At 51.4% G+C, this 27,726-nt stretch overlaps 1 protein-coding gene across 4 annotated transcripts in view; it reads left to right on the top strand.

The window, feature by feature from the left end:
* Nucleotides 1–1,460: 1,460 nt before the first annotated feature.
* The window catches only part of PEBP4 (phosphatidylethanolamine binding protein 4), a 221,424-nt gene continuing 195,158 nt past the window's right edge, over nt 1,461–27,726 (top strand). For 2 of the 4 annotated variants that reach the window (XM_012119222.5, XM_060409181.1), the window contains exons 1-3: nt 1,461–1,698; nt 2,061–2,197; nt 8,659–8,785. In XM_012119222.5, the coding sequence (XP_011974612.1) occupies nt 2,067–2,197; nt 8,659–8,785 (258 nt within the window). In that variant the 5' untranslated portion in view covers nt 1,461–1,698; nt 2,061–2,066. Of the gene's footprint in view, nt 1,699–1,762; nt 1,976–2,060; nt 2,198–8,658; nt 8,786–27,726 lie in introns of those variants that run through there. The other 2 variants (XM_012119208.4, XM_060409180.1) reach the window with 1 other exon arrangement.

Genomic DNA, 27,726 nt, shown 5'->3' on the forward strand with positions numbered 1-27,726 from the left:
AGGAATTGCTGACTCAAGTAGTCTCCCCAGGAGCAATCCTGCCCCATGGACTCACTCCCACCTCCAGACAGCCATTCATCCTTACTGGGGTTAAAGGCTGCTGACACCCAGGAGGGTTCTGGCTTCTCTAGTGACTGTCACTTTGAAGACTGGAGCCTCTTGGTCTTGGGTGATCATTCTGGCACTACCATCCTCTGGCTTGGGCTGTCCTGTGAGCTCCGTGAGAGCAGGGACCATGCTCAGACTATGCCCCACAGGCCCAAGGCTCAGCACAGAGGAGGTGCTCACACCTGCTGGTGAGATGGGTTGGGAACGAATGGATGAAGGGATGGATGGGTCTATGGAAGAATATTTACACTATCCATTAACTATTGAGCATTCCCTATGTGCCGGACTCCTTACTGAGTGCCTTACATAATTCATTTCATTTCATTCTCACAACCATCTTATGGAGAAGCTACTCAGAGACACTCTCCAGTAGGGGAGGCCTTGGGAAGGATCTTCCTGTGGGGGAGCCTGAGTCACACTTCAGAGAGCCTGATCACTGAGAAATGTGTTTAGTTTGTAGCCCCAAAGAAGGGCTTTTTGCTGGAAGTTGGATCCTGGAAGTAGGAGTTCAACCAGAAAGCCAGCTCAGCTAAAAATGATTTCCTCAAAGATCTAGCTGCGTAGACTGTAGAGCCATGATCTCACCTTCCTTAGCCAGGCACAGGGAATAGGCGATCATACTTGTTTTTGAAAAGAGGTACTGCATCCTAGGTGGCGCTAGGGGTGAAGAATCTGCCTCAAATGCAGGAGGCGTAAGAGGCACAGGTTTGATCCCTAGGTTGAGAAGATCCTCTGGAAGAGGGCATGGCAACCCACTCCAGTATTCCTGCCAGGAGAATTCCATGGACAGAGGAGCCTGGTGGGCTACAGTCCATGGGGTCACAAAGAGTGAGACACGACTGAAGTGACTGAGCACACACACACACACACACACACACACTAGAAAGGCATGGGGCCCCCCAGTCATGTGGTTTAGCTCAGAGCAGAGCCCAGGAACCCTGGGTCCCCCACACCCCTCTCAATGTGTGAGAACTGCCTTTGATCTTTCCTTTGCCCTGCTCTGGTTCCAATCAGAGCCCCATACACTCCAGCCTGCCGGCCTGTTCCCCAAGGGAATGCAGACTGCCCTGGGGTCCCAGCTAAGCTGTTCAGTGCAGCTCAACCCCAAGGCCCCCCTTCCTCCCAGTACAGCGCTGTGCGTGCCACCCACATCTTGGGCGGTTCTGCTGGCCGTCTTCTCCAGGGACTATTATTTTGGGAGAGTGCTGAGTTCAGCACCACCACAAGGTATAGCTGGACACGCCCCGGTGTCCTCAGCTGGCCCTTCGGAGCTGTCCTTTGGGCCAGGCAGCCCCACCCACTGGAGCAGTGGCCCTTCCTACACAAGGTCACCACGTTCAACCATGACCCCCACCCCACAGCCCTGAGGCCATCTAGACAGGCAGCAGAGGAGCTGTGGGCAGGAGAAGCAGAGCTGTGCAGGGGGCACTGCCCAGCCTCACTCCTGCTCCCAAAATCCCAGCAAAGTCAGGCTCTCAGGAGCACCCCCAGACCCCAAAACCTGGGGCCACCAGCCTCCAAAGGGTTTGCCTTAAAGCCAGAAGGGCAGGCTGGCGCTCGGCCAACTGACTGCACACGGGGAAACTCAGGGTAGGAGGCGTGTCCGGGACGAGGTGGGCCGTGTGAGAGGCTTGTATGAGCCCTCTTGCTCTGCAGTCTGCTCCGTGCCCCGGGCAGCAGCAGGACCGAGTGAGAGCACAGCCCTGCATAGACGGAGGAGGGGCCTAGGCCACGATTGTAAATTGAATCCAGCTGGGAGGAGGCCCAGGGCTGCTAAGGGACTTGTGTCCGGGTGGCGGATTAGCTGCTGGAGCCCAGGCTTTGCCCGCCCTTCTCCCTGGCGAGCAGAGGGCTCTCTCCCCACCAGGTGGGCCCCCTGGGGCAGGGGCTGTGGGTGGGAAGGGCACCCCCTGCAGAGGGCCCGGCAGCTCTGAAGACTCCTTCCTTTCCAGGTGCCCATGGGCTGGACCATGAGGCTGGCCACAGCAGCCCTGCTCCTGGGCCTCGCGGTGGCGGTCACTGGAGAGGAGGAAGACAATGACGTGTGTGTGTACGAGGCTCTGCCCGACAACGACGCTGTCCTTTGCAAGTAAGGCTGGGTGCAGAGGGAGGGGGGGTCTCCGGGAGTCAGGGGCCACTGGCTCCCACGGCAGTGTCTGTGGAGGGAGACTTGGACTGAGATCGAGGAGAGGACTGTGAGATAGGCCTGTGCCGTCAGTCCAGAGGGTGGTCCTCTCAACCCCAGGAGGGCACCTGGATCTGGCCGCCTCCCCTGGGGCCTCCAAACCTGAGGGGCTGGCTTAACCCTCCCTGCTGGGACCCCAAGAGAGACCATCCCTCCCCTACAGCCTGGAAGGCTCCCTTTCCCCTCAACAAAGTGGCACTTTCAAGAAAAGTGGCACTTGACAGAGGCTGTGTAACCAGACCCTCCCTGTGTGAGAGGTGGTTGTTTGCTTTTCTCAAACAAAGCCCTGGAAGTGTCAGGAAAGGCTGGAGTGGGGCCACTGGACATTGTCCAGAGAGAAGGCTGGGCGTCAGAGGCTGGCTCTGTCCCTTCCAAGGGCACAAGCTTCTCTCACTCTGTGTCGGAGTCCAGGTTGCTCCTCACCCATCGTGGGTCAGAAGAACCAGTCTTCATCACCCTGGACTCATGGGCCATCCCGAGGGCGGCCCAGGCCACTGCCCCCAACACCCTCTGCCAACCTGGTGGCCGAGGATGCTGGCGTCACACTGAGGCCATCGGAAGTAAGAGCGGGAGCAAGGACTCACCCTTCTTACTCTGTCTCCTTGAGTACATTCAAATTCTTACAAACATTAACATTACTTTTAGAGAGATAAATATGTTTTTTCCTTAAAAAGTTGGGCAGCTGAATTCTGCCACCTCCCCCTTCCCCAAAATGGCACAGATTTTGTTCCTATCAGTACAGCTGTAACCCTGGTGAAACAGCGCTGGGTGAAATTTTGTGTGAGGAAAGGTGGGCAGGGCTGCTGCTCCTATGCATGCAAGGTGCTCTGCGGGGCAGGACCTTCCCGGGGGCAGGCAGGCCTTTCCCTTTGGTGGGCCAGTCAAGCCCCCCCAAGCTGGGGAAGACAGCGGGGCCAAAGCCATGATCACAGCCCCATGCAGAGAACCTCTTTGCTTCCCATGTTCACTGTGGGACACATGGATCCTATGTGTACAGTCACCATGTACAGAGGGAACCCACCGGCACCCCATCTTCCCTGGGCTCAGTGCTGCAGACATCCATAGGCTGGTCTCCTGGTGGCCTGGGGACCACAGCACGTGCAGGAGCTCCAGTCACCCAGTATGTGTAGGGAGTTCTGCCAGTGATTTAGAGTCCTTGACCTATTTCATTGCTACCATGACCCCACCAAGTACGTATTATCATCCCATTTTGCAGATAGGAATCCCCAGAGATTAAATAACCTGCCCATGGTGCTGATATACCTGACCAGTGGCAGAGCTGTGATGCTAACCCCTCCCCTCACTGCCCCTGACTACACCGTCTGACTACACTCCTACTCTTTTGCCACTCACCTTCAACTGCTGACCCTCGTCCAGGGCCCAGAGCATCTCAAGTGAGGGGAATCTGTCTTACAGCAGTCCAAGGGGCTGCTACAACACAGGGCCACAGACTGGGTGGCTTATAAAAAACAAAAATTATTTCTTATGATCCTAGAGGTGCTTCCCTGGTAGCTCAGATGGTAAAGAATCTGCCTGCAAAACAGAAGACCCAGGTTTGATCCCTTGGTCGGGAAGACACCCTGGAGAAGGGAATGGCAACCCACTCCAGTATTCTTGCCTGGGAAATCCCATGGACAGAAGAGCCTGGCAGGCTACAGTCCATGGGATCTCAAAGAGTCAAACACAACTGAGCGACTAACACACACATTCTGGAGGTTGAGAAGTCCAAGGTCAATGTGCCAGCAGATTGTTTGTCTGATGAGATCCCACTTCCTGACTCCTAGATGGCTGGATCCTTGATGGGTCTTTGCAGACTGGAAGGGGTGAGAAAGCTCTCTGGTTAAGTCTTTTCTATCTTCGTGAGAACCTCACCCTCATGACCTGAGCACCTCCCAGAGGCCCCACTTCCAAATTTCATTACCTTTAGGGCTAGGATTTCAGCATATTAATTTTCAGTTCATTGCAAGGAGTCATTCTCAGGACTTCTTAGAAGACACTAGCAGATCCCCAGTTTGAGAACTTAATGGACTTCCAGCATTAAGCTTGCATGCTAGGACACGAGTTTTTGACTGCAGATCATCATTGCAAGAGGGAAGCTTTGACTTTATAACTGCTGAAGATTTTTTTTGGTAAAATATCCAGGGGATCTTCCTGACCCAGGGATTGAACTTCAGTCTCCAGCATTGCAAGCAGATTCCTTACCATCTGAGCCACCAGGAAAGTTTATTAAAAGATCGTCACAGAATGAGAACACAAAGGAATATATCAGACTCCAAAGTTGAGATCAAAAAGTTGAGTTCTGTGCCCCCCATCCCCAAGGATCCTGCTCAGTTCAGGCTCCTGACCTTATTGAGAGACTCCCCTAGAGAAGTGCCTCCTCTCCCGGGTATTGTTAGAATCTAACAGGGAATTCTTGAAGTTAGCACTCAGGACCTGAAAGTATTAATCTATAAAGGAGGGATTTCTTGTGCTGTGACAAGCAATAGAGAAATATTGTTAAGAGAAAAGTTCTTCTAGAATAATACCTTACCTATGCTTGAGGGGCTTCCCTGGTGGCTCAGATGTTAAAGAATCTGCCTTCAAGGTGGGAGACCCAGGTTGAGAAGATCCCCTAGAGAAGGGAATGGCAACCCACTCCAGTATTCTTGCCTGGAGAATCCCATGGACAGAGGAGCCTGGCGGGCTACAGTCCATGGGGTCATAAGGAGTCAGACATGACTGAGCAACTTTCACTTCACTCTTGAGGAAGACAGACTAGACCAACAAAACCACTGAGAGTCAGAATTCTAGGTTCAGTCACAGACATGAAAGAACTAAAGTCATCCAACCGCCGTCCAGTGGGTGAATCCACTCAGCCCCTCCCTCCTTGTTGCCTTGGCCCCAGTGGCCCCAGTGGACTCTCACAGGGATACAACCTGCTTCCCAAAGCCCTCTCTTCTGTACTGAAAACCTCCCACATCATAGAGGGCACCCTTGTGTCAAGGCTTGTGACTTGTCACAGTCACCCTTGTGACTGCCCTTCTTTAACTTCACCCCCATTCTTCCTAGTTTTGCCCCAGGCCCTGCATCGAACAAGTCTAGTCTCTCTGTCCCTGGAAGGTCCTTCCGATGTTTGGAGACAGATGTCATGACCATCCCCCGTCCCCTGCCTTCACCTGCAGTGTTTTTCCTCTGAGCCTCCACCTCTCATCCTTCAATTCCTCCTTGGGGGTCTTGTTCTGGGCTCCTGCCTTAAGGAAGAACTGATTGGAGATAGACCCACGTGTCCACACTGAGAACCATGCAGCAGAGGGTGGGGTGTCCCCTGAGTCCCCAAGCGCCTCTATGAAGGCAAGCCTTCCCTCCATGGACCTTTGTGTCTCCCTTGCTTTGGGGGCAGCTGGGATTCTGAGCTTCTTTCATCCCCAGGGAGCTGTTTTTCTCTGATCTGATTCTTATGATGCTGAGTGACCTCCAGGAACATCCAGTCAAGGGAAGTGCAGACAAGCCTATGCACTCCTTCTCTGTTGCTTACAGCAGAGTTCCCCAAACCTCATAGTGGCACACGTTTATCGCCTCAGTTTCTCTGGGCATGGCTCAGCTGGGCCCCTCTGCCAGGTTCTTGGGAGGCTGTGGTCCAGCTCTTGGCCCATGGTGATAGCCTCACCTGAAGAATGAGACTTGGAGGCAACATGTGGGCTTCAGACCCTGGGCTGACAGTGCCTTGTGGGTATGATGGGGGCCTGGCTGGATGGACCTAACTCTTGGTCCCCTGGCACCCTCTGGGGCTTTGCTTGCATGCTCAGTCATGTCCAACTCTTTGTGATCCCATGGGCTGTAGCATGCCAGCCAATCCTGTCCATGGGATTTTCCAGGCAAGAATACTGAAGTGGATTGCTGTTCACTCCTCCTGGGGATTTTCCTGATCCAAGGATGGAACCTGTGTCTCCTGCGTCTCATGCATTGCAGGCATATTCTTTATTGCTTGAGCCATCTGGGAAGCCCCTCAGGGGCTTTAGGCCTGATCTGAGAGGCAGCAGAGAGCAGCGGCTTGCAGCGAGATCTTAGTTCCCTCCTCAGGAATTGAACCTGGGTAGCCTGGATAAAAACCAGGAATCCTAGCTGCTAGTCCACCAGAGGCTAGGGGCGAGAAGCAAAATTCCCCTGGCCCTTGCCCCCCTCCACTGAAAAATGCAATTCTCAAGGAGGCAAAAACTGTAAAACTGAGTATGAAGTTTATTATTAGAGACACAGCACGACAACTGGGAGAGCGCACAGATAAACAGTTTGTTAAGACAGAAGCAAGGCAGAGATGCACACCCGGAGAGAAAGGGTGTGGGCGTCCCCCCTAGTGAGGAATGCAGTAAAGAGGCGGTTAAGTCGTTTATATAGGGCAGTTCTTCTGGGTCTTTGTTTATCTTTGGCCAATTATCTGATTTCTTTTTTTACAATTGACTTGCCCTAGGACCCTCCCCAATATCCATGCACAACTATTCTCTGAGATGGATTCCAGCCCAGAGGCCTATGGGGGAGCCTCAGCATCACCTGCTATGGGGTGCTTTTGCCTTCTTTTTGACCCTCAAGGAGGCTTCCTGTCCATGTGCAGCATCTCCCTTGTCCCATGGAGGGGACGTTTGTGACCTCTTGATCTTTTACTCAAACAGGGTTTAACCCTTCTCTGTCCTGCCATAGCTGTTATCTTAAAGTATCCACAAGAGACAAAGCCTGGCTATTTGCCCTGTTTCTGTTCTTATTTCTATTTCAAAGTACAAACAGGAGGATGGTTGTAAATGCCTAACCTGGAGCCTACTTACTTCCTGTCTCAGGAAATGCAAACAGGAGGCTCCTTAAGTGTCCCACCTGAAACCCGTTAATCTCCTGCCTCAGGCCCTGTCAGTTTGATGATTTTGCTTAACTATAAGATCAAACCAATCAATCCTAAAGGAAATCAACCCTGAATACTCATTGGAAGGGCTGATCCTGAAGCTGAAGCTCCAGTACTTTGGCCACCTGATGGGAAGAGCCAACTCAGTTGAAAAGACCCTGATGCTGAGAAAGACTGAAGGCAAAAGGAGAAGTAGGCGGCAGAGGATGAGATGGTTAGTTGGCATCACAGAGTCCATGGATATGAAATTGAGCAAATTCCAGGAGATAGTGAAGGACCGGGAAGCCTGGCGCGCTGCAGTCCACAAAGAGTTGGACACGACTTAGCGGCCGGACAACAAGAACATATAAACATTTGCAGCAATTCTACTGGGATAGGAAAAGGAGACACTTTTGTTCCTTCTGGTCCTCAGTTTCCTTCCTCCCCACCCTTGCCCCCCACCTTCCAGTTCTGGGCTGTGGGCTGAGTCTCCATCTTTCTGCCAGAAGAAGGTCCCCTCTCTCAGCCTTAGATCTCAGTGTTTGCTGTGGCAGGGGGTAATGGCAGAAACAAACCAAAAAGTCCTTAAAATACTGCCATGAGGAGAGATGAAAACCCATACTCTAAAACTTCTTCAAAAGTTATTAAGACTATACCACCTGAGGACTTCCCAGATGGTCCAGTGGTTAAGAATCCACTTGCCAATGCAGGGGACACGGCTTCTATCCTTGGGAACATCCCACATACTGCGGAGCAACTAAGCCCAGGAGCTGCAACTACTGAACCCGAGTGCTACAGCTGCTGAAGTGCACACACCTTAGAGCCCGCGCTCCACAGCAAGAGAAGTCACTGCAATAAGAAAGCTGAGCACCGCAGCCAAGAGGAGCCCCTGATCACTGCAGCTAGAGAAAAACCCACATGAAGCAGCGGAAGACCGAGCACAGCCAAAAATAAAGTAAATGAATAATAACGCTAATAAAGCACAAGGAATGGCATATCGAGAGCCTAGGGCAGGGACAACGGGTCACCCAAAGAAGGGAGCTATGCAACTACTGCTGGGATTTGCAGGCATGGAGAGGGTCTTGATTGTTTAAAGGACAGAGAAGTTTGTCCCCATGAAGAACACCTGTGATAACTTGCTACACCTTTCTTTGTGTAATAAGGACATTCCAGAAAAGCAACATAAAAATATCATTCCTCTATACCCAGCCCTACTTTAAAGACACTGACTGGGTTTGCCTATGGATTTTTTTTTTTTTTTTTTTGACTAGTAAACACTGACAGTAGTGAACACTTTCTGACCACCGATAACCTGCCAGGCCCTGTTGTAAACATCAGTCACTACTTTACCCCTCTCATCAACCCTACAAATAGGTATTATTAGTATTCCCACTGTACAGGTGGAGAAACTGAGTCACAAGAAGTCAAGTAACTCAAGCTCCACAGGCCAGACTGAAGCCTTATGCACCCCCCAGCTCCCCGAAAACCCCAACACAAGACAACCACCTCCCTCTCTCCACAGGGGCCTTAAGGTTTTCTACCCAGAGTTGGGTAACATCGGCTGCATGATCGTTCCTGAATGCAACAATTACAGACAGAAGATCACTACCTGGCCCGAACCAATCGTGAAGTTCCCTCAGGCCCTGGAGGTGAGTGAGCTGGCCTGGCTGAAGTGGGAGGGTCACTCTGAGATCCGGGTTCCCTCTGAGTCTGTTCCTCTGAGTGACAGGAAACCATGTGCAGAGCCAGCTGAGCCGGGATTGGCGGCACCAGATGGCTTGTTGCCCTGAGTGTGTGCCTCCTTTAGAGTGGCCCATCGCCTTGGAGGAGGCTGGGGTGGGTAGCAGGGGCTGCAGGCTGCGAGCTTTGGCATGGTTCAGGGGGTGCTCCATCTGGGGACTGGCCAGGGGATGCAGAGGGTGGCAAGGAAAATGAGAAGGGAGGGATCTATGGGGAGCTCTTTCTCAAGATGCAGAGTGGCAGGGTTTTCAGAGTGATCTAGATGGGGAGGACCCGATTCATAAGGAGCAATGCTTCTCACGTGGGCTGAACAAGTGGAGGTCAGTGCCCTTGGCTCTTGGGCATCACAGTATGAGACCCGCTCAGAAGGTGGCCCCAACTTGCCCAAAATAAAAAAGAGAAACATTCTAGGAACTGTATAGAACTATTCTTTTTTCTGGAAAATGATCGGTACCATCTTGTTCTGGAAGCTTCTCTTGGTCTGGGAATGTAGCAAGCCTGGGGAAGGGCGATGGGAGGGGGAAATAGAGCTGCAGTTGTCAGGAAAGCTGCTCCAGTGGCTTAGTCGCCATTTCTTTCTTCTTTGACTCCAGGCTGAGCTCCCAGAGTGTCAGGGGGTGGAGGGTAATCCTTGTTCTGTCTGCAGGTTGTAGCAGAAGGTGCCAGTGTCAACCTAGGCACAAGGACAGTGATGTGTTCAGGACTCGAGTGGGTGGAGACGGAAGGGTCATGGCCAGGATGTGACCACAGGCACACCTCTGCCAGCCTTCTGATCCCCCTGCACATCATGGCAGGGAGGGACTACGGAGGGCTCCCCCCCTCCGTCGGCCCAGCCTGGGGGCTGTCAGCACAGGGATAACAAGATGACAGGTTCTCGAGTGGGGCTGCGAAGACTACTCAGAAACAGAGGGAGATTTTTATTTTCTTTCTTTTCTTTTAGCCATGGCTTGTGGCCTGTGGGATCTTAGTTCCCCGATTTAGGGATTGAACCCAGGGCCCTGGCAATGAGACCACAGAGACCTGACCACTGGACCGCCAGAGAATTCCTGAGAGTCTTTTCTTTCTTTAACTGACTTTCACTATCAGGGAACAAATACATGGTGATCTGTCTCATAATTTATGAGGCTGAGAACATGAAGCTTGTGTCTGCAGCGCTGACAAACATCCTTTCCTCTGGGAGGCTGAGCAAGCTAGTCATGAGAGACTCCGGGTGTCCCCTTCCTCAGCCCTCCCAAGCCTGCCACACACGCACACGTGTGTGCATGTACACACACACATGCTCATGTCAGCCCTCCCCGCCAGAAGCCCTCCACCTGGATCATAACACAGATAGGTGGAAGAAGTGGAGGAAGCATAAGCCTCTGTGACTGTAACTCAGGGCAGGAGCCTGTTCCTCCAAGGAAAGGTATGATGCTTATACTCCACGAGACAGGACTCTCGACTTCACCCTCAATTCACTTGTCCTTAAGGAGTGAGGAGTTTGGACCAAATACTTTCAGAGCCCAGTGACTGTCCCAAGAGGGAGTATGAGCCAAGAGCTCCATTCCCAGTGATATTGCTCCATTCTGTGTGACATTGCCACATATGTCCACTAGATGGCAGTGTAGACTTTCCTGAGTCCCTGATGCCCTTGGCCGCAACAAGTTTGAAGCCAGTTTGGGAAGCCTTTGCATTTGACTTGGTCTAGTTGGTACTGATGGTCCTTGGGCATGAACACAAAATGCAAAGCAAATATCACCCCCTCCAGATCCTGAAATCTCCCACCCTGCCTCAGCCCAGAGTGGGGCAGGGGAGAAAACCTGGAGATTTACGAAGGATGCAGAGCTGTGGATAAGAAATCCAAGGAAAGCAGGAATTTCACAAAGGATAGTCAGGCCAAAGTGGTGGAAAGAAAGAAAGGAAAAGTAGAATTCTACTGCTGTAGAACTATAAAGTTTACAGAAATCTGTCCTCTGAGAAGGCAGGTTCAGCTAGAGTGTCAGAAGCTGCCATTTAGTGGGTGGTACCCACTTCATGTTGAATACTGTGCATGCCTTGCTTCGTTTAATGTGCTCTCGAGTTAAGTATTTATTTAGTCGAGGTTGTCGGTGGCAAGAGGCGAAAGTCAACTCAAACTGGCTTGTGACAAGAAAAAAGGAAGGAAGGCATTAATGGTTCACAAACTGAAAACTCCAGGGATAACTTCAGGCACAGCTGGATCCAGGTGCTCAGTCAACGCCACCAGGAAGCTATCTGTCCCTTTTCTCTACTTGTTTTTTCTGTGCTGGTTTTGTGTGTGAACACTCTTTCCTGTAATGACAAAGATGACTCTATCAGCTTCAGAGTTATGTTTTACTAGTTTATTAACCCACTGGATTGACCCCATCCAACCATTAAAAGTCCCTGGATTTGTCCTGTTTGGATCCCATGTTTATCCCTGACCCAAACAGTGAGGCTGGGCAGCCCCATTTACTCTACAAGGGCTGAGAGCAGAAGAGGATGGTACCCCCCACAAAGGAGCATCAAGGGGCAGGTTTTCAGAGGGGAGATAGGATATTGAATAGGAAACATGAGAGAAAAGGTGCAGAGTCCCTTTAAATTGGGGACAGGGAAGCCCGAGTCCTTAGTGAGAGAAGAAGACGAAGGCATTTCCTCTGGGCCCAGGCTCTGATGGAAAAGGGTAAGAGGTTGGTGACTATGTGGAGATGTTGCCTTTCAAAGGTGATCAAAGCAGCTTATAAGGGACACGCCCAGGAAGCCCACCCACGAAGCAAGCCGTGAAGCCCTGGAAGGAGCTGTGCAGTGGGCGGGGGACTAGGCTCTGTGCCCAGCAGAGGTCTTCCTGCCGGCTCAGGCCCCTTCCCCAGACTTGGACCCTGTACTCCAGTACTCCCCACCCCTACCAAAATGCTTCCTCCTCTGAGAAGCTTTCCCTGACTGCCTTCCTCTGAGTAACGCTTCCCTCCCCCCAATCTTTGTTGGGTCTCATCTTTCTCTGAGCATTTTTCATATCCCCTACCCTCCAAACCCAGCGTTTACTTCCCTTCGTCCTGTACTGTGGCTGCTTCTGCATATCTCCTGTAGCGTCAACTGATTTACGAGCTCTCAGAGAGCTCATGTGTTGTACACATGTACAACACATGTACACATGTACACATGTACAAGACCATGTGTTGTATTTCTTTGAACTACCCACAGCCCCTACCAGCATCACAGACCCCACGCTGGCTGACTGGGTGGCCAGGTGGCCAGGTGGATGAAGGAAGGAAGGCATGGGTGGCAGGTGGGCAGACACACCTCTTGGAGCGGCAGCTCTGAGCCATGTGAGCCCCATGGTTTGTGCTTCAAGCTGCCGGGTGTCCTGGGGCCTCGGCAGAACCCCAGACCAGCATTAGTCTCTCCCCTACCAGGATAGGTGCGGGGCTGGAGGTGGGTAGGAGGAAGCAGAGAGAGAAGAGGAAATAGGGTGGGCCCCCTAGAAGGCAGAGTAGTGCAGGAAAATAGGCTGGTCCCAGTGCCAACAGCCGCAGAGAGCCAAGAGAGGCGATGAAACAAGAAACTTCCCTCCCCAGGGCTGTGACAGACATTAGGAGGCAAACATCTTAAAACGCATCCCCTTCTCGAGCCAAGGAAGACTGAAAGGGCCCTGAGAAGCTTCTTGACTGTGGCTTATTCTTCACCTTGAATTTAAACAGCTGGAATCATTCTGAAGGGAAGAAATTGCCGTTAAGTGAGGAGTGTGCGTTGCATTAGAGGGAAGGAACACAGACCGCAGCCGTCCTTCCTGCGGGTCCTCAGCTTTCCAATCTGTTCTCCTCCCCAGCAAGCCAGCGACCCTGAGTGTCCCCCTCCCCGGGCTGAGCAGGCATGTCCCCACGTCCCACGGCACTTACAGCATCTGTGTGATTGCCTTTTGGGGACCACCTCCTTGCCCTCATCGGCCCAAGGCAGAGACACAAGTTTCAGCACAAATCTTATAGAGGCCTGGAAATCTGGAGACATGCACATGTGGGAGAGTCAGAGACCGTTCTCGATGAACGAGCCCTCGGAGCTCCCCAGCCCACTGCCTATCACTCTTCTTCTTTTTCTAACTTTTTACTATATACAGAAATACAGCCGATGAACAATGTTATGATAGTTTCAGGTGGACCGCAAAGGGACTCAGCCATACATACACATATATCCACTCTCCTCACAAACTCCCCTCCCATCCAGGCTGCCACATAACATTGAGCAGAGTTCCATGTGCTGTTCCAGAAGGTCCTTGTTAGTTATCCATTTAAAATGTAGCCATGTGTACAGGCAACCGTAAGTTCATTCCCTAAGTCTGTGAGTCTCTGTATTTTAAGTAAGTTCATTTGTACCATTTCTTTTTAGATTCAACATATAACGGATGTCATAACATATTTCTCCTTCTCTATCAGACTGACTTCACTCAGTGTGACAATCTCTAGGCCCATCCATGTTGTAAACGGCATTATTTCATTCTTTCTAATGGCTAATATTCCATTGCATAAACGGCCCACACCTTCTTTGTCCACTTATCTGTCGACGGACATTTAGGTTGCTCGGGTGTCTTGGCTATTGTAAACAATGCTATGGTGCACTGGGGTGTGTGTATCCTTTCAGATCCTGTTTTTCTCTGGATATATCCCCAGGAGCTCCCATCCTTTTTATACGCAGAGCAGAAAAATGGGAGCTGCTGCCATCACGAAATGATTAGGACACAGGGCTCCAACACCCGGGAGCAGCCCCTGATGGATGAGCAGATCCACCCAGCTCGTTTTCGAAAAGATGCTGAGAGGGACCGTGCCCACATGCAGGGGGCAGCCAAGCGCAGTTGCTCCTGGGACAGCAGCTGGTGCACAAGCTGTTGAACCACAGGCACCCTGTTAGTGCTGCAAACTCAAAGATAAAGGGCACCGGCCCTGAGCTCCCAGTCTAAGGTGGAGAGATGGACAGATGCATGGAGTGCAGGGATACCGTGTCAGTGCTTCAGGAGAGGGACCTCAGGCACCACGAGGGCCAGGGAGGGCAGCCAGGCTGAGCCGGGGTCTGGAGATGCTTCCAGGGGGAGGTGACCCCGAGCTGAGCTGTGCCAGTGACAGATAGGAAGCTGGGACAGCTGGGTGAGGGCTGAGGCTCCCGAGGGGGCAGGACCACACTCTGAGGGGGTCACAGATGCTGCTTCATGGGCACTGGTGTGGAATCTAGTCTTTATCTGGAAGCCAGGCTGGGGAAGCAGGAAGGTCACCATTTGATTTTCAGGCTGGTGCAGGTGATCAGATTAGCAATTCAAGAAGGTCCCTTGGGCAGGTCACCCAGGTGCCTGTGGGAGGGTGGGAGAAACACAAGGCTGGAGGCAGGGTGAGCCTGCTGAAGCAGAGGGTGATGGCATGGACCGGGGCCGGGGCCTGAAGGTATAAAGGCGGTCAAGTCCACCGGGCTTGGTGAAGGCAGAGGAATGGGTATCGCCAAGAAGGAGACAGCCGGGACAGCTGTTGGGTTTCTGCGACAGGCAGGTGGGTGGCTGAGGGTTAAGCTGGGCATGTAATTTATCCCCCAAAACAAGACGTTTTGGAGAGTGAAGGGAAGGTACTGTTGATAATAATTGGGAGGAAGGGCACTATCGGGCACTGTCACTAACAGCGGTGCTGTCACCAAACGAGGGACACAGGAGAAGGTTTGGATCCACAGGGACCACGGACAGTGAGTGGCAGCAGCTTTGCATCACTGAGGCCCCTGTGTGCACCCAGTGAGCAGATCAGTCTAATACTGGGAAGAGAAGGCAGGGCTGGAGGCCTAGCTTTGGGTCCTTGGCATCTGAGGGCACAGGGTGGAGTGTTCCAGGAGCCTGGGCTCCTCAGGGGACTGGGGAGGATACAGAGTGGCCAGCAGCAGCCAGCCAGCAGAGGTCAGGTCAGACTGGCGAGAGAGAGGTTGCTGAAGGGCCAGACTGGGGAAGAGCTGTCAGATTTGTCAAATTCCCTGGCACTGCTCTCCAGCAAGCAGGAGAGGAGTTTCAGGGCAGTGGGCCTGGGGAGAAGGTCAAGTCAGGACACGGTACAGAGTCTACTGGAGGGGGTTCACCCACGTGATGCTTCACACCTGTGATGCTTTAGGGAAGAATTAATTAATGAGGTGCAACTGCAACCCAGTGCCAGGCACATGACAGAAGCGTAATAAATGGTATAGCTTGTCATACAATAAAAGACTGCTTTGTAGTCTGAAGGGTAAAGGGCACAGAAGAAGGGTTGGGCTCCTGGAGGCTCTGAGAGGAGCTGGTGAGGTGGTAACAGAGAAGGGGGCTGATAGGTGGAGACAAGCCTGGGAAGGCAGGTGGGCAGACCACCCAGAACCCAGGTAAGGATGCTTGTGTGGAAGAGAGCCTGCTCACATGTCATTTTATCCTTTGTCCTTGGCTGAAGGCTGCTAAAATCACCCCACTCTGTCCCACCCCAGCCCGGGGCCACCCAGCCATCTTTTAGGGGGGTGCCTCTGGCCACAATAGGGCCAGGTGAAAAGAACGATGTTCATGGCTGTCTCTAATCTTTGCAGTCAGAGTCTGAGGTCATAGAGAAACTTCCTATGCAGGATTTCACATGATCCTCCTAGCAACGCTGGGAGCTAGGCCAAGTAGGGATTATCCCCACAACTGCAGGATGAGAGACACTTCCCAAGGGCAAGGTCAAGCTCGCCCAAGCTCGGGAGTGGAGGAATCTGCCCTGGATAGCAGGTGTCCCACCTCTCAGTTCATTGCTCTATCACCTTCAAGATGTTGCTTCTCAAATGCACCCCCGAGTCCCAGAGAAGAGTCCTGGATATCCATGCGGGACTCAGGATGTCATGCACGCATCCATTTCCTGGAGCAGATCCTGGCCCCCTGCAGGACACTGTCCCAGGAGCCAGTTGTTGTTGTTCAGTCACTCAGTCGTGTCTGACTCTTTGCGACCCCATGGACTGCAGCATGCCAGGCTTCCCTGTCCTTTGCCATCTCCTGGAGTTTGCTCAAACTCATGTGCATTGAGTCGGTGATGCCATCTAACCATCTCATCGTCCGTCGTTCGCTTCTCCTCCTGCCTTCAATCTTTCCCGGCATCGGGGTCTTATACATTCCTGCCCACGAGGGGCATCTTGTAGCTGTGTGAATGTAAGTTGCAGCCATTGCTAAGAGGATGACCTCAGGAGGAGCCCTTCCATGGCTGATGTTTTGCTCCCAGGCGCCTTCGTCTCGGAGCTTCTTGGCCTTGACCTTCATTTCCAGTCCTCTTTATCCCCCACCACCTTTTCCATCATCATACTCTCTGCTCCAGGGTTTACAGAAGCCCTGGTCAGACCTTTCTATAAATCCGCCCATCCCCAGTCCACAGGGCTGTTTCTGGGAGCACCGGCAGAGAGGGTGTTTGTTCAGTGACTGAGCCTCTGATGTCTGCTGAGAGCTCCCGGTCAAGTGCTGGGGAAACGGGCTCCAGATGTTTTTCAGATCAAATAATGTTCCTTTGAAAACACTGTGTGGGCTGCTTCAATGAGGGGGCAGATGGGGCCTGAAAGGCCAGTTCAGTGGGTTTACATCCGGGTTTAAAGAATAAAGGTCACTCAGCCAGTGTGTGTTGGGGTCCAGGGTGGGGTGAGGGTGGGGGGTCGCCGCACCCTTGGGATCTGTCCTCGGTGGTCTGCTGGGAGTGTGGGCAGAAGTCTCTTGGATTTTAAAATTGCTACACAGCCTTGATTGGAGCCATTTAGAGGGACAAAAACATGAACTTTGAACGCCCCGCAGTGACTTTTTGTAGGCTCGTGCTGGAGAGGGGGAGGTGGCTTTACAGAGGAGTTCAGAGAAAGACCAGGAGGAATTTAAAATAAGGCATAATGTCCTTTACTGTTTCTTAACACTTGGGGACTGAGGGGTGAGGGGAGGAGGTGGGGAGGGCATCTGCTAGGAGGGATGCACCCACCGCAGTCTGCAGGGGCACCCACTGCAGTCTGAGCCCTCCCCAGGCCAAGGGCCTGAGAAGAATAGGAGCTGGGGTGGCTGCTGGGGGTTGGGGCCTGGCAATGTCAAGTGATTTATAGCAAAGGGACAGGTTGAGAGGACAGGTGGAGAAGGAAATGGCAACCCACTCCAGTGTTCTTGCCTGGAGAATCCCAGGGACGGTGGAGCCTGGTGGGCCGCACAGAGTCGGACACGACTGTAGCGACTTAGCAGCAGCAGCAGCAGAGGGCACAGGGGGCATGCAAAAATGTGAAGAAATCAGGGACGGTTTGCTCCCCACCTGCAGGTCTGCCCCGACAATTTAAGGCAGGGTCAAGAGAATACATGGGACATTCTGATTCCCAAGTCTGAGTTCTGCCTGTGACGTTGGGCATGCGGAGACCCTAGACGCCCCCGTAGCGGCGGGCAAGGCCCAGAGGGCCAGGAAGGAGCAGGGCCTGCCCGGCTGGTAGGCGCGGCTCTCCAGGCCCCGCGGGTTGGAAGGCGGAGCTGGCCTCTTCGCTCTCCCGAGGCTGCAATTCCAAGAGGCGACACCAGAGGGAGATAGACGACCGTCATCCCGTCCCATCAAGGTGAGCGGGCTGGGTGGCCCGGGTCTCAGGCACAGGGAGGCAATGCCAGGGCCTTGGGATGGTGGAGACAACCTGGTAATGGAGAAACGGAGGGTCCCTGATTTGTGTCGAGTGTGCAAGCCTCCGCATTCCTTGCTCACCTCTCCTGGGCCAGCTGGCTGTGGGGATACCCTTCTATTCAAATACAAATATGCCTGGAGTAGAATTGCTGACACTAGGCACCACTAACTTGAAATGCCCTAGGGGCCAGGCTGGTAGACTGGTGGGTGAAACAACCGGTTGGAAAGCGAGAAGGGCAAACGCAGGCCCTCACATCCCAACTGGTAGTAAAAAGTTATTTTAAATTGTGCTGGTGGTCCTCTGTTCATCCCATTTCGCTTGCCTGCAGACTTGACCTGCAGAGTCAGGATGGTCTGGCGGGACTGAGAGCTACCGGCTGTGAGAGTTGGTTTTTCCGTTCACAGAGCTCTTGGAGCCCCAGGATTGGTCTGAGAAGCTTGCAGTTCCCTGGCCTTGCAGAGACCTCATCTCACACCCTAATCTGTTGCCCGTAACACCATGACCTTGGGCAAGTTGCTTCTCACTGAGATTCCTTTCCCTCACCTTAAAATGGGTATGAGATCCACTTCTGGTAAGATGAGCAACCAGTCATCCGTCCCAGTCTTTTCCGGGTCCATCAGTAGCATTTGGTCCAGGTGGTCACCTCTTCCTCGTAGATAGATGGATGGTTTTCACCTGGCTTCAGGTACCCACACACTCCTACTTGCTTCTAGTTCTTCACTTATTCAGCCCCTCTGCTGGGTGCTCCTCCTCCCACCAGCCTCTTCTTGTGGGATAGCCCAGGCCTCAGTGTCACGCCTGTAAGTGTCGTCTGTATGCTCTCCTACTCACATGGCCACGGGGGTGTCTGATGGACCCTCACAGGCAACACATCCAATGCCAGTGCTCCGTCCCCACCCTCTCCAAACACGCACCTTCTGCCATCATCCCCGTCTCGGCAGAGCTGCCCCAGCCCCAAGTTGTGCCAGCTGGACATCCTGGCATCTTCAGTAACTGCCCCTTCTCTCCCATCACACATGCGTCCCAGTCGCTGGGAATCTGTCCAGTCACTGACCACTTCTCTCTCCTCTGCGGTTAACACCGGCCAGGGCCACACCCTCTCTGCCTGAATTATTGCAACAGCCTCCTACCTGGTCTCCAGGCTACCACAGCTACCCCGAACAGCCAGCCTGTCCTCAACAGAGCAGCCAGAGCAAGCTTTTACATCTCCTGGTCAGATCAGCTCACTCCTCTGCCCAGAATCCTTCCGTTTCTCCTCAGGTCACCAGAAAGTAAGAGCCAGCGTGCTCACAATGGCTTACAGGACCCCATGTGACCTGGCCCATTGTCACCCCTCTGACCTCAGTCCTGCTACTTTCGCCTTGCTCGCTGGCTCCAGGCCTCCTAGCGTCTCATCTGCTCCAGGGCCTCTGCGCAGTGCTTCCCTCTGCCTGTGTCTCTTCTCCCCCTCACATCGTCACATCCTCCCCTGCTTCTGACTCTGCTTAAATGCCATCACCTCCAGGAGGCCTTCCCAGCCCCTCGGCCTGGCACCCCGAGCCCCTTATCCCTCTCTACTTCTTCCTATCATGTTTATCACCTTCCAACCTGCACATCAGTTCTTCAGTTATTGTGTTTACGTTTTGTTTGCCTGTCCCCGCCCTGACCCCACAGCTAGAATATAAGCTCCATAAGGGCAAGAGTCTTTGGCTTATTCCCGGATGCATCCCAAGCACTAGCAGTGTCTGCCACATTGTTGTTGTTGTTCAGTTGCCAAGTCATGTCCACCTCTTTGCAACCCCGTGGACTCCAGCATGCCAGGCCTCCCTGTCTTTCACTATCTCCCGGAGTTTACTCAGGTTTATGTCCATTGAATCAGTGATGCTGTCTAACCATCTTATCATCTGCTTCCTTCTTCTCCTTCTCTGCTACACTGCAGACACAATAGATGTTTTCTGAATGAAGATTATTGAATGATGGTTGCGAGAGATCACATATATAAAGCCTGTCAGTGCCGACACAGGAAGCATTCCAAAAATGATGATGGTGATGGTGGTGGTGCTGGTGCTGGTAGTGGTGACGGTGGTTATAATAATCTTCTCCAACACCTAGGTGCCTAGTGCATCCTGCAACACGTCAGTGGAGGCGGTATCTAGAAGATTTGGCATACAAGGCAGAGGGTTGTAGGGGAGGTTTAAGGGTTAAGAAGAGATAGCAGAAGAGAGCTAGAGATGGAAGGGACATGTTTTATACCTCATTGGAAAGGAATAGAGCTCCATGACTGGACACAGTGCTATGCAGAGAACAGACACTGGGAAACCTTTGGAAGGGTTTCCCAGGTGGCTGTAGTGGTAAAGAACCCACCTGCAATGCAGGAGGCACAGGAGACGCAGGTTCGATCCCTGGGTCGGGAAGATCCTCTGGAGGAGGGCATGGTAACCCACTGCCGTATTCCTGCCTGGAGAATCCCATCGGCAGAGGAGTCTGGTGGCAGACTACAGTCCATAGTGTCACAAAGGCTCAGACATGACTGAAGCGTCTAAGCACACAGGCAAACCTGTGGAATGGATGAGTAAATCCTTTGCCTTGTCATCACATGCAGAGACCACTTTAGAAGCTGGGCAAGCAGCCTTGGCAAAAACTTTGGGCGGGGGGGAGGCTGAACTGAAATAGGGACAATGGAAGGAAGGCAGTAGTCTCCTGAGGCTGGACAGAGATGGGCAGTCCGCCACGGCATCTTCTCGGATGGCATCCCTCTGCTCAGGATCACGGCGTCCCACCAGGTAGGTATTCACTGACTCCTGGGACCCTACGGGTGACTGCTGGAAGAGAAGAGCCACATCTCTGGGAAACTGAAGTTTCAGGTGCCCCCTTCCTGTTAAAACCCCACACCCTCACCCTGTAGCTCTTCTTCACACAAACCTGGTATTTGGTGAAATGCAAGACCCTGATGCTGGGAGAGATTGAAGGCAGGAGGACAAGTGGGTGACAGAAGATGAGATGGTTGGATGGCATCACTGACTCAATGGACACGAGTTTGAGCAAGCTCCGGGAGATGGTGAAGACAGGGAAGCCTGGCGTGCTGCAGTCCACGGGTTTGCAAAGTGTCAGACACGACTGAGCGACTGAACAACAACAATGCCAGTGAGACTGCCTTTAGTTCTTTCTTCAAGTAGAGTGATGGTTAATTTCAGGTTTGGAGTCGAATCCCTCGATTGCTAACGTGCTCAGACTGAAGCTGCTCACCAGCTCCCATGCATCTGGCGCTCCCCATCCTCCACCTCCCCATCTCAGATGGGAAACAAAGCCACGTGAGGTGTGTACCTTTTCCAGCATGTAATCGTGGAACAGCTATTTCCTCCTCCCCGCTCATTTCTCTCATTCACTAGCAAAAAACCAGGGCTCCGTGGAAAGGTGCCTACAAGGCTGAGATCTCCTGAAAGGCAGAAGCGGCAGGTCAATTCCTACGTCTCCCTGGCAGCAACCTCTGACCTGGCCCTGCCAACTCCAGCCTCAGACAAGCAAATGCAGAACCCCACCTGTACAAGAAATCCAGGTGGTTTAGAGCAGTCAGTGTGAAATCAAAACCACAAAGCCATAAAATGGCTGGGAAAGCAACATAGAGATAAATGCTTGTCGGGTTGCAGGTTAGGGAGGGTCTGCCTAGGCATAAAAATAAAGACAAAGTGAGATGGGGAAAAAAAGAGGGATGTGAGTTACAATAATATTTGAAACTTCTGCACTTTAAAAAATGCCATAAACAAAATAAAAATCCAATGACAAACTGAGAGAACATATGTGCCACAAATATGGCAATGGATTATTATCTTTATTGCATAAAAAGCCCTTATAAATCAATAAGGAGAAGATGAATATCGTGTAGAAAAAGGGGGCAAAGGATGTTCATAGATGATTATAGGCAGAAGAAAGTTCATTAAAAATGTGAGGGGAAAACTCAATTCTACTTATAATTTAAAGACCCATAGTTTTTTAAAACAGTATAGATTTTGTTTAAAACCTACCAAAATTTGCACTTTGGATTTTTTTTTAAGAAGAGTGTACATTTCAGGTAGAAATACAAATTGCTTCAACCTTTCTGGAGGGTGATTTGATAATGCATATTAAAATTATTCACATGTTCATTGCATTTGAACAATAATTTTAGCTCTATGAATTTATTCTAATCTGATTAATGAGACATGCACACAAATTGATGGAAAAGGATGTTCATTGTTATGTTCAAAATAGCAAAAGAAAAAAGGAAAGCCATCTAAAAGTTCAACAATAGATTGGTTAAATAGAATATGTTCTATCCATATGAAAGAGTACCATGTAGCTATTAAAAAATCATGTTCTCCGGGAATATTTAAGGCTATGGGAAAGTCTTACAATATGTTTTTAAGTGAAAGAAACCAAATGATAAAACAGTAATTTCACTATAGTCCCAATTTTCAAAAATTATATCTTTTTATGCATGCAAAAAAAAAAAAAAGAACTAGACGTATGAAGAATACATCAAAATGTTAACATTGGCTCGCTCTGAGTGGTGGGATTAAGGGTGATTTTTATTTTCTCTTTTACACTTGTCTGTAATTTCCATATGTTCTCCAGTAAATGTGTATTACTTTAATAATAAGGGGGAGAAAAGCTATTTGGGGAGAAAAAAGAGTGAATGCTAAGAGGAAAAGGCTTCAGCTACCCAAATGGTCTGAGTGCTGGTTGCTGTGGAAACTGTAACTTTGAATTGCCCAACTTTTTGTGAATTACTTCCCTGCTCTGCAGGGTTAGAGCTAGGGCTGGATTCAGCATTATCGGGGTAGGCGTGGGCATGCGTCCAGGGACGGGGGAGGTAAAACTGAGGGGCCCTGCCTCAGGAAAGAGCCCACAGGGGACCCTGTGTTTCATCCTGGCCCTCTCTCCCCTTCCACGTATGGAGGGACCTGGAGTCCCAAGGGGATTGCCGGGCACAACCTGCCCCATGGACAGACCTGCCCAGGAACCAAGAAGAAGCCCACTGCCTCTCTGAAAGTGTCCCCAAGTGCCTTGTGGAGTGTTGATAGTTCTCATTAATCAGCCTTTCTCCACTCGCAGCCCGGCACCTAAGGGGTGGGTTCCCAGCAGTGGCATGGGGAAGTGGGGCAAAAACAGCTGGTGCATCAGAGTCCCAGGGACCATTTGCTGAAGTGGGGCATCTAAGCCAAGCCCCAGCCCCAGTCAGAGCCTTGACCGTGTGCCCTCTTGCCTGCCTTCTCTTTACTGCCTGGAAGGCAGTCCCTGTTCTGAGCGGGAGTCCAGGATGAAGCACTAGCCCCAGGGCCTTTCAGGAAGCTGGGGGGCTGGGTACCCCGAGTGCAAAGACACTCTCAGATGCCTATTCTCGGAACACGAATGTCTCGCTGCCATTTGTGAATCCTGCTCTGAGCTCTAGGGTGTGGAGAGCTGGTTGGTTTATAGATCGAGGCAGCCACAAGTTGGAATTTTAAAAAGCAATGTGTCCTTTGAGCAGGAGCCCGGGCTGGGGGCTTTGCAGGCTGTCGCTTTGTCCCAGGGACCAGATGGAACTTGTTTTTCTGTTCACTTGGGGGTTTAACCCTTCATGCACTCCCTCCTCCGCAGCCCCATTCAGAAGTCGCTGCCTCCGGGGCAAGGAGTCAGCTATGAGACAGAATCCACGCATGTGAGCCTCAAAGACATTTATTGGGTATGCCTCATCTTTTCAGTCCCTGGCCTTTGCCGGATTACTTTGTTTTATTTAGCACAATGACATGTGACAGGCACTGTTCTAAGTGCTTTAGAAATATGAACCCACTTACTCTTCTCAGTAGTTATTATCCCAGTCTTTACAAGTGAGTAAACTGAGGCACAGGTGGGTTAAGCAACTCACCCAAGGTCACACAGCTGATGAGTGAGGAAGCCAGGATCTGACACCCAGCTACCTGGTTCCCAAATCTGTGTATTTAATCACAAAATCATGGCTGCCTCTCAGATAGCAGGCAAATGGATTTGGCTCTTAACAGTTTGAAGCTCCTGGGGTGATTCTTCCTGCTTAAGCTATGAGTGCGTAAGGCACCATCAGTGAAAGATGGAGTTCACATCCCAGGCAGGCACTGTTTCACAGGCTGCTCCTTCAGGTTTGTCCCTTGGTTCTTCTTCTCTGTGAGGCCCGGGGAATGTAATGAGAGGTCCCAGGGTTCAGGCGCTGCTCCATTCCACTCGCAGCCTGTGTGAACCCAGTGTGACCTGGGGGCCCGGAGTTCCTGCTGGAAAAACTTCATGTCACATACAGTTTTTCATACAGAGAATGAGATGGTTGGATGGCATCACCGACTCAATGGACATGAGTTTGAGCAAATTCTGGGCGATAGTGAAGGACAGGGAAGCCTGGCGTGCTGCAGTCCATGGGGTCGCAAAGAGTCAGACATGACTGAATAACAGTAACAGTTTTCCTCCTGCGGAGGTCCTGGAGTCTGCCTTTGGGCAGACTCTCTTGCCTGTTTATGGAGCAGAACCCACAGGGCTCTGTGAACCTTTATGATAGACTGGAACCCCAGGAGACGGAGCTGACCCTAGGGAAGTCCGCACGGTTCTTTCTCCCCCCTCTACAGAGGCAGGAGCTTGAACAGAGACTGGGGCTGTGACAGAGTGGCAGTCGGAGATGGGTGTCCACAGCATCCAGACTGTGTAGGGAGAGACTGCAGCCTGGGGAGGGGCTAAGAATGCCTCAGGTGGGGCTCGTCACCTCCTCATCAGGGTTATGAGTGCCCTCGGGAACACTGCCCCATGCCATGAGGGTACAGGGGACCTGGGGAACTGGGACTGCTCTACTCAGGAAGTGACGTGGGGCTTGGAATCAATGATAAAGATGGCACCGCAGTTGAGGGGGGTGGGTGGCACAGTTCCCTGGTGGCTCAGAGGTAAAGAGTACGCCTGCCAATGCAGAAGACACGGGTTTGATCCCTGATCTGGGAAGATCCCATGTGCCAAGGAGCAGCTAAGCCCATGTGCCACAACTATTGAGTCTGTGCTCTAGAACCTGGTGGTCTCAACTACTGAGCCTATGCACCCTAGAGCCTGTGCTCACAAAAAGAGAAGTCACTGCAACAAGAACCTCACACATGGCAACAGTAGCCCCCGCTTGCCACAACTAGAGAAAAGCCGGCATGTAGCAACCAAGACCCAGCACAGCCAAACGTAAAGTTCTTTTCTTTTTTTTTTTTTAATGGCACTACAGGGACTTCCCTGCTGATCCAGTGATCAAGATTCTGTGCTTCCAATGCAGTGGCTGCTGGTTCGATCCCTGGGCAGGGAGCTAAGATCCCACGTGACTTGCCACCAAAAAAAACCCAAAAATGGCCCTGCAGTGGTACCACACTTGAGAGTGAGCTGTTCTTTCTAAGCTCATCTTCTGGATAATTGAATCTTGCCCGTTTACGTATTCCAACTTCTTATTTTAGTCATTGTGTATGGCAGTCTTTCTAAAATAGATTCCATCAGTTCAGTTCAGTCGCTCAGTCATGTCCGACTCTATGTGACCTCATGAATCGCAGCACGCCAGGCCTCCCTGTCCATCACCAACTCCCAGAGTTCACTCAGACTCACGTCCATCGAGTCAGTGATGCCATCCAGCCATCTCATCCTCCATCGTCCTCTTTTCCTCCTGCCCCAATCCCTTCCAGCATCAGAGTCTTATCCAATGAGTCAGCTCTTCACATGAGGTGGCCAAAGTACTGGAGTTTCAGCTTTAGCATCATTCCTTCCAAAGGAATCCCAGGGCTGATCTCCTTCAGAATGGACTAGTTGGATATCCTTGCAGTCCAAGGGACTCTCAAGAGTCCTCCCCAATACCACAGTTCAAAAGCATCACAGTCAATTCTCACATCCATACATGACCACAGAAAAAACCATAGCCTTGACTAGACGGACCTTAGTCAGCAAAGTAAGGTCTCTGCTTTTGAATATGCTATCTAGGTTGGTCATAACTTTCCTTCCAAGGAGTAAGTGTCTTTTAATTTCATGGCTGCAATCACCATCTGCAGTGATTTTGGAGCCCCCAAAAATAAAGTCTGACACTGTTTCCACTGTTTCCCCATCTATTTCCTGTGAAGTGATGAGACCGGATGCCATGATCTTCGTTTTCTGAATGTTGAGCTTTAAGCCAACTTTTTCACTCTCCTCTTTCACTTTCATCAGGAGGCTTTTGAGTTCCTCTTCACTTTCTGCCATAAGGTTGGTGTCATCTGCATATCTGAGGTTATTGATATTTCTCCCGGCAATCTTGATTCCAGCTTGTGTTTCTTCCAGTCCAGCATTTTTCATGATGTACTCTGCATAGAAGTTAAATAAGCAGGGTGACAATATACAGCCTTGACGTACTCCTTTTCCTATTTGAAACCAGTCTGTTTTTCCATGTCCAGTTCAAACTGTTGCTTACTGACCTGCATACAGATTTCTCAAGAGGCAGGTCAGGTGGTCTGGTATTCCCATCTCTTTCAGAATTTTCCACAGTTTATTGTGATTCACACAATCAAAAGCTTTGGCATAGTCAATAAAGTAGAAAAAATAGATGTTTTCTGGGAACTCTTGCTTTTGACCCTGCTTTCTTAAACAATGTAACGAACATAGTTTAACCTCTGTTAAATGATTCCAGGTCATCATTGTGAACATCTGTCACAGAGGATGCCCCTGCTACCTACGAGTTTTTCTTCCATGTGGCAGAGGAAGTTACTGAGCCCCTAGCAAGGCTGTTCAGGATCCTAGCAGTTAAGGTCATGCCCCTGTGGGCAGGTCCAGCCTGGCCCTTCCAGGGAGGTAGCGCTGATGATCAGTCCTCCAGGACATGAAATTAGAACCCTGGAAGTTGCCCCAATGGCCAGGCAGTGTTTTCCTGTGCTTCTGACACCAAATAGGGGGTTTGGGGGCTTCCCAGGTGGCACTAGTGGTAAAGAATCTGCCTGCTAGTGCAGGAGACATAAGAGACTCAGGTTCAATCCTTGGGTCAGGAAGATCCCCTGGAGGAAGGCATGGCAACCCAACTCCAGTATGCTCACCTGGAGAAACCCAGGGAAAGAGGAGCCTGGTAGGCTACAGTTCATGGGGTCACAAAGAGTCAGACACGACTGAAGCAACTTAGCACATGGGGATTTTATCCACACTGACAACCAGCTCTCCATCTATCCAACATAGAGTCCTACAATTCAATTCAACACTCACCTAACCACCCAGACTTAGTATCAGACTCCACAGGTTAAGGGCTTGGTCCGCAAGATTATCTCCCACTTCAGACGTTCATCACAAGTATTGTTACCAAGGATGCCCACACTTCTCTTTACCTTATCTAGAGAGTTAGAGTCCCCACTACATATCCTCACTTCATGTTCAATAATCTGCTAGGAGAGCTCTCAGAACTCCGGAGAGCAGGTTTTCCTCCTATTGCTAGTTATTATAAAGGATACAACTCAAGGAACAGCCCAGTGGGCAAGATGCCCAGAGCAAGTAAGTCGGGAGGCAGGGGTTTCCCAGGGGCTTCCATGCCCTCCTCAGGAGCACCACCCTCCTCCCAGCCCCTTGATGTGCTCATCAACTCAGAAGATCTCCAGGTCCCGTCGTGTAGGGTTTTCACCGAGGTTGCATCACAGAGGCGTGATTGGTGGAATCATTGGCCATTTCTGATTGACTCAATCTGCTCCTCCTCTCCCCTCCTTGGTGATCTGGGGGTGGGGCTGAAAGTTCTCACCCTCTAATCACACCTTGGTCTTTGTGGGACCAGTCCCCATCCTGAAGTTACCTAGGGGCCCTGGCCACCAGTCATCTCATAAACACACAAAAGACACTCATCACTCTGGAGATTCCAAGTGTCTTTTTTTCTTCTTTTTATTTAGCCTCTCTGCTGGCACAGCAGATCTTAGTTCCCTGACCAGGGATGGAACCCTAACCCCCTGCAGTGGAAGTGCAGAGTCCCAACCTCTGGACTGCCAGCTGTGCTGTGCTTAGTCACTCAGTTGTGTCTGACTCCTTGCAACCACATGAACTGTGGACTCACCCCCAGCCCCCACCAGGCTCCCCTGTGCACGGGGATTCTCCAGGCAAGAGTGGGTTGCCATGCCCTCCTCCAGGGGATCTTCCCGACCCAGGGACTAAACCCAGGTCTCCCACATTGCAAGCAGATTCTTCACCATCTGAGCCACCAGGGAAGCCCCTGGATGGCCAGGGAAGTCCCAATTTCAAGTGTCTTAGGAGCTCAGTGCCAGGCACCAAAGACAAAAGACCGAAT

The sequence above is a fragment of the Ovis aries genome, chromosome 2 (genome assembly GCF_016772045.2).
Source record: "Ovis aries strain OAR_USU_Benz2616 breed Rambouillet chromosome 2, ARS-UI_Ramb_v3.0, whole genome shotgun sequence".
NCBI classification, from domain to species: domain Eukaryota; kingdom Metazoa; phylum Chordata; class Mammalia; order Artiodactyla; family Bovidae; genus Ovis; species Ovis aries.